General features: G+C 44.4%; 1 protein-coding gene across 10 annotated transcripts in view; it reads right to left on the reverse strand.

Moving 5' to 3' along the window:
- ZBTB8A (zinc finger and BTB domain containing 8A) overlaps positions 1-12,612 on the reverse strand; it is a 69,385-nt gene that overhangs the window by 12,218 nt on the left and 44,555 nt on the right. For all 10 annotated transcript variants that reach the window (XM_063593100.1, XM_003812972.5, XM_055102959.1 and 7 more), the window contains one exon: positions 1,693-2,516. In XM_063593100.1, coding sequence (XP_063449170.1) covers positions 1,693-2,515 — 823 coding nt within the window. In that variant the 5' untranslated portion in view covers position 2,516. The remainder of the gene's footprint in view (positions 1-1,692; positions 2,517-12,612) is intronic.

Below are 12,612 nucleotides of genomic sequence, written 5' to 3' on the forward strand. Positions count from 1 at the left end.
TAAATTTACATGGAAACTATTAAGCAAATTTGTTAACTGATTAATTGGGGGGAAAATTGTGATATGCATTTCTTATCCCTATTCTCTACTTCCAGTGAGGGAGGATTATTCTGAAACTGTCAACTTACATGGTCTTTCTGCATTTTACTATTATCATGAAAATGAGATGTCTCATGTTGCATATTGGTCCATGGTAGATTTACAGTATCAGTGTTATGGGTTGTATGTGAGGTGTTTGTTCTTTTTTGGGTGGGAGATGGGGTCTCACTCTGTTGTCTATGCTGGTCTTTTAACTCCTGGGCTCAAGTGATGCTCTGCCTTAGCCTCCCCAGTAGCTAGGACTACAGGCAATCCTTAAAAAAAAAAAAAAAAAAAATTATGTGCTAGGCGTGGTGGCTCACGCCTGTAATCCCAGCACTTTGACAGGCTGAGGCGGCTGGATCACCTGAGGTCAGGAGTTGAAGACCAGCCTGGGAAACATGGATAAACCCCTTCTCTACTAAAAATACAAAAAATTAGCTGGGCGTGGTGGTGGATGCCTATAATCCCAGCTACTTGGGAGGCTGAGGCAGGAGAATTGCTTGAACCCGGGAGGCGGAGGTTGCAGTGAGCCAAGATTGAGCATTGCACTCCAGCCTGGGCAACAAGAGCAAAACTCTGTCTCAAAAAAAAAATACTTTTTTTTTTTTTGAGACGGAATCTCCCTCTGTCACCCAGGCTGGAGTGTAGTGGTGTGATCTCAGCTCACCACAACCTCCGCCTCCTGGGTTCAAGCAATTTTCCTGCCTCAGCCTCCCGAGTAGCTGGGATTACAGGCGTGTACCACCACGCCCGGCTAATTTATTTTGTATTTTTAGTAGAGATGGGGTTTCACCATATTGGCCAGGCTGGTCACGAACTCCTGACCTTGTGATCCGCTTGCTTCAGCCTCCCAAAGTGCTGGGATTACAGGCGTGAGCCACTGTGCCCGGTCTGTATTTGTATCTTAATAAGCTAAATACTCCTCTGAGTAAATACACAGGAAAAAAAAAAACTATTTAAAGTGAAAATATGTGTCTCAGGGATTGAACTATTTAGAAAAGAGCTTTAAACATTTAAGAGTAATCGAACCACCCACAGATACAGGTTTGGAAAATCATGGGTTTTGACCCTTAGTATTCTTATTATTTTGATTGTCATTATATTTATTCAATATTATTTTGAATTAAAAAATTTAAATCCACGTTTTATGAAATGAATTTCTTCTTTTTTTTGAGACAGAGTCTCACTCTATCGCCCAGGATGGAGTGCAGTGGCGTAATCTCAGCTCCCTGCAACCTCCACCTCCCGGGTTCAAGTGATTCTCCTGCCTCAGCCTCCTGAATAGCTGGAATTACAGGCACACATCACAATGCTCGGCTAATTTTTTTGTACTTTTAGTGGAGACGGGGTTTTGCCATGTTGGCCAGGCTGGTCTTGAACTCCTGACCTCAGGTGATCTGCCCGCCTCAGCCTCCCAAACTGCTGGAATCACAGGCGTGAGCCACAACGCCTATCCTTACTAAATAAATTTCATTACAAAAATAGAACTTTTGAAAAAAATCACTTGCTTCAACTGCTTAGAGCACCTGAAACTAAGGGTGTTTTGACAGTAGACTGATTAATATAGCAGTTTGGAACCTGGATGAGGGGACTTATGCTCTTTTTGGGTACCTGGGAAGCTTTTGGATGTGACATCAGATCCTTGACCGTACTGATAGCCAACAGGAGTAGAGTTCATTTCAGCATCAATCTGTGCTTGTTCTTCAGACTGGGAAACATGGCTGGAAGAATCAGATGTTCGTACTTCTCGTTTGCCTGACTTATAATGAGTAACTTCAGAAGGCTGTGACAATCTCAAATGTTTGGTCTTTTTAATGGACTCTTTCCTTGGTTCATGCTTGGCCAAGGGTTGTTGAGTATTCTTCTGGGAGGCTGGATGATAATTATACTTATTCCAAGATTTTCCACTTATTATACCTGTTCCTTGCTCTGGGCTTAGGTGAGAACGTGGAGAACTGCTTCCTTCTTGCCAGCCACCACTATAAAAAGAGGAACGTTCTACACCATTAGAATTGGCATCTTTATCTGAGAGACTGAAATAGCGATCTTTTTCTTTCTCACTAATGTCTAAGGAAGATTTAATAAAAGTCTTACATACACTTATGACATCAGTCATCTGAAGGAAGCTAGCAGCCGACATCACTTCTATGACATTCTGACCAGTAAGAGACAGTTTGCCAGAATACACGAAGTCCAAGATAACTGTAAAAGTGTCAGGGGAGAAAGCCTGAAATGTAGCTGTGGTTGGCTGACTTGTCTCCTTTGAATTCTGAGAAAGAAGCATTTTAAAGTAGCCGCTACTAGCGAATAATACATTTCGATGTGCTTTGAAGACCTTCCCTTCAACTAGAATACTGCAGTCACAAAATACATCTTGCCTGCGCTGCTCGTTCAGTTGCTGCAGGAGGTGAGACTGATGAGAGGAGATCTCCATTCTGAAGAGGAAAAGACACATGTGGTTACCAAAACCTACATTACAATTATTTTATTTTGTTTTGAGACAGGATCTTGCTCTGTTGCCCAGGCTGCAGTGCAGTGGTGTGATCAAAGCTCACTGTGGCTGGGCACAGTGGCTCACTCCTGTAATCCCAGCACTTTGGGAGGCCAATGCGGGGGAGATCACCTGAGGTCAGGAATTCGAGGCCAGCATGGACAACATGGCGAAACCCTGTCTCTACCAAAAATACAAAAATTAGCTGGGCGTGGTGGCGGGTGCCTGTAATCCCAGCTACTCAGGAGGCTGAGGCAGACAAATCGCTTGAACCTGGGAGGTGGAGGTTGCAGTGAGCGAAGATCACACCACTGCACTCCAGCCTGGGCCACAGAGCAAGACTCTATCTCAAAAAACAAACAAACACCCCAAAAACAAACAAACAAAAAAAGCTCACTGCAACCTTGAACTCCTGGTTTCAAGTGATCCTCCTACCTCAGCCTCCCAAGTAGCTGGGACTACAGGTGTGCACCACCATGCCTGTTTTTTTTGTTTTTTTGTTTTTAGTAGAGATAAGGTCTCACCACGTACCCCAGCTGGTCTCTAACTCCTGGGCTCAAGCAATCCTCCTGCCTCAGCCTCCCAAAATGAACAATCCTTTTCTAAGGTGAGTCAACTAAAATAATAATCAGAAGCCTCTTTTATTCCATTAAGAACACTTTCTTGTTGGAGAATATAATCGCCAAGACACAGAAGATAATAGGTTTCAACATATCACTTAATACTAGACTGTTATTGGCCAGGCGTGGTGGCTCACACCTATAATCCCAGCACTTTGGGAGGCCAAGGCGGGCAGACCACAAGGTCAAGAGATGGAGACCATCCTGGCCAACATGGTGAAACCCCGTCTCTACTAAAAATACAAAAATTAGCTGGGCGTGGTGGTGCGTGCCTGTAGTCCCAGCTGCTCGGGAGGCTGAGGCAGGAGAATCGCTTGAACCTGGGAGGTGGAGGCTGCAGTGAGCCGAGGTTGCGCCACTGCACTCCAGCCTGGCGACAGAGCGAGACCCTGTCTGAAAAAACAAACAAACAAACAAACAAAAAACAAAAAAACAACTAGACCGTTATTAGATTTTAGAAAATTACTTGTTTTATTAGCAAAATTTATTGAGCATCTTCTTTCATTTTTTAAATATAGAGATGAGGTCTATGTTGCCCAGGCTGGTCTTGAACTCCTAGGCTCAAGCGATCCTCTGGCCTCAGCCTCCCAAAATGCTAGGATTACAGGCATGAGCCACTGCGTCCAGCCAAGCATCTTCAATAAATCAGGCCTTCTGCTCTATGCTGAACCAACACATTTGATTTTTGCCTTCATGTTGTTTTCAGTCTAAAAGTGTTATCAGACATTAAACAAAGACTCCAGCCCAGGGTGGTAGCTCACACCTATAATCCCAGCACTTTGGGAGTCAGAGGCAGGAGGACAGCTTGAGCCCAGGAGTGTGAGACCAGCCTGTTGAACACAGCAAGACCCTGTCTCTACAAAAAAAAATATATATTTTTTAATTAGCCAGGTGTGATGGAGAACACCTGTAGTCCTAGCTACTTGGGAGGCTGAAGCAGGAGGATCACTTGAGCCCAGCGGGTGAAAGCTGCAGTGAGCCATGATCATGCCACTCACTGTACTCCAGTCTGGGCCACAGAGAGAGACTCTGTCTCTAAAAAAGTTAAATTAGGCCGGGAGTGGTGGCTCACACCTGTAATCCCAGCACTTTGGGAGGCTGAGGCAGGCAGATCACTTGAGGTCAGGAGTTCAAGACCAGCCTGGCCAACATGGCGAAACCCTGTTTCTACTAAAAATACAAAAAAAAAAAAAAAAAGTTTAGCTGGGCATCATGGCGCACATCTGTAATCCCAGTTATTTGGGAGGCTGAGGCAGGAGAATTGCTTGAACCCAGGAAGTGGAGGTTGCAGCGAGTTGAGATTGCACCACTGCACTCCAGCCTGGGTGACAAAGTGAGACTCCGTATTAAAAAAAAAAGTTAAATTAAATTCAACAAAGACTTGTATGAAGTTACAATAAGTGCTAAGAAAAAAGAAGGTGCTATGAGTAGCATAAAGGGGCTATGAGTAGTATCCTAGTTTAGACTGAGATGGACAAAGTTAGGGATACCTCTTTAGAAGTAACATTTAAACTGAGACCTCAAAGGTGAGCAGGAATTAGCCAGGTAGAGTGAGGAGAAAAATTTCTGGTTCCAGCAAGATAGGTGAAAACTTTCCTGCCACGAATTCCTAGAGACGCTGGATAAAATACAGCTGAAGTTTTTTAAATGTGTGGCTGGACTTGCAAGAAAGATGTAGAAATCCCTAGATGCCAGCTAAGCGGAGGCAGCACAGCCCAAGCTCTGTGGGCCAGTAATGGCTAAGGGACTAGGTCCTTACCAGTACCAAACTCTGATCTATTAGAACTGACAGCTGGGAAGTTAGAAACCTCTGAGGACCACAACCTTAGTGAAAAGGGACTAAAAATTCTGACCGTATGTCCAAGGAGAAGGTAAAAAAGTTTGTCTTTGCAGGGCCCTGGGTAGGGAAAAAAAGGCCTTAGGTGAGATACTGAAGCCCAGTGGTTTGCCTTGTGAGATTCTGGAGACCAGATTTACTTTACCTGCTTGGTGTGGGAAATCTCAACCTGAAAAATTAACATGGGCCGGGCGCAGTGGCTCATGCCTGTAATCCCAGCACTTTGGGAGGCTGAGGTGGGCAGATCGCTTGAGCCCAGGAGTTCGAGACCAGCCTGGGCAACATGGTAAGATCCCCATCTCTATAAAAATAAATAAATAATAAATAAAGTTAAAAAAAAAAGAAAAATTAACGTGAAAATTGGTCCTGGGCTGGTGGTGCCTTCAGGGCACCTTGCAGAAGCAAATGCAACATTGCTTAGGAAGGGTGGGTCTCTGAATCCAAGCCAGGCAGAAATAAACTATGCTTAAGCTGAACTCAAAATCATTCCCCTCTGTACATAAAGTGGATAATTACCAATATTGTATAAACATGATATCAAATATCTCCTATCTTAAAAATGAACAGAGGCCGGGCGTGGTGACTCATGCCTGTAATCCCAGCACTTTGAGAGGCCGAGGCTGACGGATCACCTGAGGTCAGGAGTTCGAGACCAGCCTGGCCAGCATGGTGAAACCCCGTCTCTACTAAAAATACCAAAAAATCAGCCAGGCATGGTGGTGCCTACCTGTAATCCCAGCTACTCGGGAGGCTGAGGTAGGAGAATTGCTTGACCCCCGGAGGTGGAGGTTGTAGTGAGCAGAGATTGCGCCACTGCACTGCACTAGAGCCTGGGCAACAGACTGAGACTGCACCTCAAACAAACAAACAAACAGGCTGGGCGCGGTGGCTCACACCTGTAATCCCAGCACTTTGGGAGGCTGAGGCAGGCGGATCACCTGAGGTCAGGAGTTCTAGACCAGCCTGAGCAACATGGCGAACCCCTATCTCTACTAAAAATACAAATATTAGCTGGGTGTGGTGGCAGGTGCCTGTAATCCGAGCTACTCAGGAGGCTGAGGCAGGAGAATCGCTTGAACCTGGGAGGCAGAAGTTGCAGTGAGCCGAGATTGCGCCACTGCACTCCAGCCTTGGCGACAGAGCAAGACTCCAACTCAAAAACAAACAAACACATGTGCCAACAAAAACTTCCCCTTCAGCCTGGGTGACACAACAAGACTCTGTCTCAAAAACAAAAAACAAAAAAATCCTCCCCTTGATTTCACATCTACTTTTGGCCTCTATTCCATTTTTCTTTTCAACTCCCTTTACACAAAATTCATTGGAACAGTTTTGCTTTGTTTTGTTTGTATTTGCTGTCTCCATGTCTCCTCCTGTCTCTCTTGATCAACCCATTCCAATCAGGTTTTCATCACCATCCATCAAAACCACTTTTTTTTTTGAGATAGAGTCTCACTCTGTCACCCAGGCTGGAGTGCAGTGGTGCGATCTTGGCTTACTGCAACCTCTGCCTCCCGGGTTCAAGAGATTCTCCTGCTTCAGCCTCCTGAGTAGCTAGGATTACAGGCGCATGCTACCATACCCAGCTAATTTTTGTATTTTTGGTAGAGATGGGGTTTCACCACGTTGGCCAGGCTGGTCTCGAACTCTCAACTTCAGGTGATCTGCCTGCCTCGGCCTCCCAAAGTGCTGGGATTATAGGTGTGAGCCATCGGGCCTGGCCAAAACCATTTTTATGGTTATTAGTAACTCACATGTTGTCAAATCCAATGATCATTTCTTTATCTTCATTTTGCCTACACAGTTGATCATTGTCTTCATCCTAAAACACTTTCTTCATTTGACCACCAGGACACTACTCCTTCATGGCTCTCCTACCTCACCGGCTACTCCTTCTCAGTCTCCTTTGCTGGTTCTTCTCCATTTTCCTAATCTCCAAATTTTGGAATGTATTGGGTCTCAGGCCTCAAACATCTTCTCTACCTATATCATTCCCTAGGGAGTATTTAGATCCCATCCAGGCTCATAGTTTCAAGCACCAAGCAAGCAATCAGCTCTGCACCGACACCAGCGAGTTGTCCTGTAACTCAATTCAATTCCAATACTATGTACCTGGAGAGAACATCAGATCCCACAGGTTGAAGGCTCGGTCCCATAAGGCATCCCCCAACTTCTGATGCAGGCCCCAGCTTGTTTTATGTGTGCTTCTGACTAACCAGCTATAAACTGGGGTTTCCATAACGCCCTCCTTAAGTTTGATTAATTTGCTAGAGTAGCTCACAGAACTTAGGAAAACACTTAAGTTTCTTGGTTTGTTATAAAGGATATTACAAAGGATACAGATGAAGAGATGCATAGGGCAAGGCACGTGGGAAGCGCTTGGAGCTTCCACGCCCTCCCCAAGTGCACCACCCTCCAGGAACCTCCACATGTTCAGCTATCTGGAAGCACTCCAAATCCAGTCCTTTTGGGTTTTATGGAAACTTCGTTATGTAGGCATAACTGATTACAGCATTTGCCATTGGTGATCAAATTAACTTTTAGCCTCTCTCTCTTCCCCAGAGGCTGGGGGGTGGGCTGAAAGTCCTACCTCTCTACTCCTGCTTGATCTTTCTGGTGACCAGCCCCAAACCTGAAGCTACCTAGAGGCTGCCAGCCAGCCAGCAGTCAATTCATGAGCATACAAAAAGATATCACTTTGGAGATTCTAAGGATTTTAGTTGTATCCCAGGAAAGAGGGATGAGGACCAAACACATATTTCATAATATCATAGCATCTTTTTAAAAAAATTATTTATTTTAAATAAATAGAGACACAGTCTCACTATGTTGCCCAGCCTGGTCTCAAACCGCTGGGCTCAAACGATCCTCCTGCCTTGGCCTCCCTAAATGCTGGGATTACAGGCATGAGCCACCACGCCCAGCCAATCACAGCATCTTAACATGTGCAAAACCATACTTTTTGTTCACCTCCATCCTAAATCTACCTTTCCTACAGTCTTATCCATCTTAGGAAATGTAATCTCCATTCTACCAGCTGTTTAGATCAAAGACATTGAGTCGTCTTTGACTCCATGTTGTTGGTTTTACCTTCAGAATAGCAAAATCCCACCACTTCTCTCCAAGACTGCTGCTGCCACCTTGATCCAAGTCACCATCACTTATCATCTAGAGGCTATTTATCTGAGATGGAGTTTCACTCTTGTTGCCCAGGTTGGAGTGCAGTGGTGTGATCTCGGCTCACTGAAACCTCCGCCTCCAGAGTTCAAGCGATTCTCCTACCTCAGCCTCCCGAGTGGCTGGGATTACAGGCGCCTGCCACCACGCCCAGCTAATTTTTGTATTTTTAGTAGTGACGGATTTTGCCATGTTGGCCAGGCTGGTCTCGAACTCCTGACCTCAACCGCCCGCCTTGGCCTCCCAAAGTGCTGGGATTACAGGCGTGAGCCACCGCACCTGACCCTAAATGCTATTTTAATAGCTTCCTTGCAACTTCAGCCTAGTCTGAATACAGCAGCCACAGTGATCCTTCTAAAACGTAAGTGAAATCACATTACTCCTCTGCACAAAACCTTCCAATGGTTTATCATCCAACTCCAAAGTTCTTCTCATAACCTAAAAGGCCCTATATGATCTGCATGCTCCCCATCCCAGTACTTCTCCAACCTCATCTCCACCGCTCTGCTCCTCACTCACTGCATTCTAGCTACCAGGACCTCTGCTTGTTTCTGAACATTCAAGGTATGTTCCTGCCACACAGCCTTTGTACTTGCCAGTCTCTCTACTTGGAACATTCTTCCCCCAGATAAACACAGAGCTCACATTTTCACTTCCTATAGGTTTCAGTTCCAACGTCACCTTATCAGACAGGCTTTCCGTTAACAACCTATAAGCTCTCCTTCTCACTCTCTGTACTTTTATGTATTTGTTTATTATCTGTCTTCTCCTACTAAAATGTAAAGTCCAAGAGAGAAGAGACTTTGCCTATTTTGCTTACTTATGTATTCCAGCTCCTTGAACAGCTCTCAGACAACAGATAGTCAATTAATGTTGTTGAATGAATGATTCAAAAATGTTAAAACACATAAGGAAATCATTCTTTTTTTTGAGACGGAGTCTCGCTCTTGCTACCCAGGCTGGAATGCAATGGCGAGATCTCGGTTCACCACAGCCTCTCCCTCCTGGGTTCAAGCAATTCTCCTGCCTCAGCATCCTGAGTAGCTGGGATTACAGGCATGCACCACCACCCCGGTTAATTTTGTATTTTTTTAAGTACAGACGGGGTTTCTCCCTGTTGGTCAGGGTGGTCTCAAACTCCCAAACTCAGGTGATCCACCCACCTCGGCCTCCCAAAGTGCTGACATTACAGGCATGAGCCACCGTGCCCGGCCAGAAATCGTTCTTTTGTTTTTGTTTTTGTTTTTGAGACGGAGTTTCACTCCTGTTGCCCAGGCTGGAGTGCAATGGCGCGATCTTGGCTCACCGCAACCTCCACCTCCTGGGTTCAAGCAATTCTCCTGCCTCAGCCTCCTGAGTAGCTGGGACTATAGGAGCCCGCCACCACGCCCGGCTGATTTTTGTATTTTTAGCAGAGACGGGGTTTCACCATGTTTGCCAGTCTGGTCTCGAACTCCTGACTTCAGGTGATCCACCCACCTTGGCCTCCCAAAGTGCTGGGATTACAGGTGTTGAGCCACCAGGCCTGGCTTCAAGTAACATTTTTTTCAAAAATGCTGTCGACCCTTCTACCTCATAAACATTAGCATCAGTTTGACAAGCTTCATTATTGTATTGAACTTATAGATTAATTTAGGGGAGAATTCACATCTTTATAATGTTGAGTCTCACCATCTGTGAACATGGTATAATTCATTTATTCAGGTCTTTCCTACTCTTCAATGTTATTTGATCTGTTAAGATCTTACATATTTTTGTTAGATTTATTCCTACTGCTCATAGATTTTATTGCTATAGTGAATGGGCATTTTTTTTCCTACTGCATTATTACTGGTTTATAGGCATACTATTCATACTTGTATATTAATCTGGTATGTAGCAACCTCTCTTATTAGCTAAAGTCTCTTATTCTAATGGTTTATCCAGAGATTTTCTGAGTCCAGGTGCTATAGCTCACACCTATAATCCCAGCACTTTGGGAGGCCAAGTTGGGAGAATCGCTTGAGCCCAGGAGTTCAAGAGCAGCCTGGGCAACATAGGGAGACTGTCTCTACAAAAATAAGAAAATGGCACATATCTGTGGTCTTGGCTACTTGGGAGGCCGAGGTAGGAGGATTGCTTGAGCCCAGGAGGTTGAGGCTGCAGTAAGTCATGATGGTGCTACTGCACTCCGGCCTGAGCCTCAGAGCAAGACCCTTCTCAAAAAAAAAAAAAAAAAAAGAAATCTGAAACATTCTTCGTAGATAATTATATGTCTGCAAATAAGGAGTTTTATTTCATGTAGTCCCATTTTTCTGTCTCATTTCTTATGTTTGTCCTATTGCATGTGCTAGGATCTCCCATAAAGTGTGGAAAAGAGGCCATGACAGCAGGCGTCATTTGCTGAATGGAAACACTGCTAAAATTTAACTATTAATAATGATGTTTAGGCTGGGCATGGTGGCTTACACCTCTAATCACGGCACTTTGGGAGGCCAAGGCGGGAGGATCACTTGAGCCCAGGAGTTTGAGACCAGCCTAGGCAACAAAGTGAGATCCTGTCTCTACAAACAAAACAAAACAAAAAAAATTAGCTGGGCATGGTGGCATGCACCTGTGGTTCCAGCTACATGGGATGCTGAGGTGGCAGGATCCCTCGAGCCCAGGAGCTCAAGGCTGCAGTGATCCTTGTTTGTGCCACTGCACTCCAGCCTGGGCAATAGTGACAGACTCTATCTCAAAAAAAAAAAAAAAAAAAAGAAAGAAAGAAAGAAAAAAAGAATGATGACGTTTAGTATAGGAGTTTGATTGGTGCCCTTTTGTTTTCAATTTGCTAAAACTTAAAAAATCGTAAATTAGTGCTAAATTATATTAAGTGTTTATTCTGCATTTATACGTTTTCCCATCTTTGTATATTAGTTTCCTAGGGCTGCCATAACAAAGTACCACAAACTAGGTAACTTAAAAAAATATAATTTTATTGTCTTGCAATCTGGAGGCTAGAAATCCAAAATTAAATTGCAAACAGGACCATGGTTTTTCTGAAACCTGTAAGGGAGGAATCCTTCTTTATTTCATTCTATCTTCTGGTGGCCCTAGGTGTTCCTTGGTTTGAAGCAGCTTATCCCCAATCTCTGCCTCTGTCTTCATATGGCCATCTTCTCCCTGCGTGTGTGTCTCTGTATCTTTACAAAGTATTCTCTCCTCCTTGGTCAGGTGTGGTGGCTTACACCTGTAATCCCAGCACTTTGGGAGGCCGGAGGCAGGTGGATCACTTAAGGTCAAGAGTTCGAGACCAACATGGTCACCATGGTAAGATCAACATGGTAAAACCCTGTCTTTACTAAAAATACGAAAATTAGCCAGGCATGGTGGCGGGCCTCTGTAATTCCAGCTACTCGGGAGGTTGAGGGAGGAGAATCGCTTGAACCTGGGTGGCGGAGGTTGCAGTGAGCTGAGATCCCGCCACTGCACTCTAGCCTGGGTGACAGAGTGAGACTCCATTTCAAAAACAAAAAACCCAAAGTATTCTCTCCTCACATCTTCACACTGTCTTCTCATAAGGACACCAGTGATACTGGATTAAGGGCCCACCCTACCCTAGTGACCATATCTTAATTTAATTACATCTTCAATGGCCTTATTTCCAAATAAAAGACTGCAGATTAGGGCTTAATCATATCATTTTGGGGGAACAAATTTAACCCATAACAATCTATTAAAATGGTATATTACATTAATGGATTTCTTGGATGTTGAATGACCTTTGTATTACTGGAATAATCTAATCCAGTCTTTACCTATGAGTGAGACTATATTAATGCCTCACCATCTGAACTCCCACCCCAGATTCAGTCACTTAACCTGACTTTTTTTTTTTTTTTTTTGAGACAGGGTCTCACTCTGTCACCCAGGCTGGAGTGCCAGTGGCACAATCTTGGCTCACTATAACCTCTGCTTCCCAGGTTCAAGCAATCCTCCTACCTCAGCCTCTAGAGTAGCTAGGACTACAGGCTTGCACCCCCATGCCTGGCTAATTTTCTGTATTTTTAGTAGAGATGGGGTTTCACTGTTTCCCAGGCTGGTCCCAAACTCCTGGGCTCAAGCAATCCACCTGCCTCGGTCTCCCAAAGTGTTGGGATTACAGGTGTGAGCCACTGCACCTGGCCTAAGCAGTTATTTAAAAAAATACATTAACTTCTACTCAGTACTCTATGAAAGTTATAAATATGAACATATATAGAGATGAAGACTCTATAATGAATTAGTTCTCAAGGAGTTTTATCTATAATGACGTTTCTTCCATGTTTAATATATAGGCCAGGTTCTACTGGTAATGGGCTTCGAAATCCCAAATCTCCCAGAAATTATTAAACAAAAAAGACTGAGTCACTTAGCTAGGGATTGGACATTCTCATTATGTGCCC

This window comes from Pan paniscus, chromosome 1 (genome assembly GCF_029289425.2).
Source record: "Pan paniscus chromosome 1, NHGRI_mPanPan1-v2.0_pri, whole genome shotgun sequence".
In the NCBI taxonomy this organism is placed as follows: domain Eukaryota; kingdom Metazoa; phylum Chordata; class Mammalia; order Primates; family Hominidae; genus Pan; species Pan paniscus.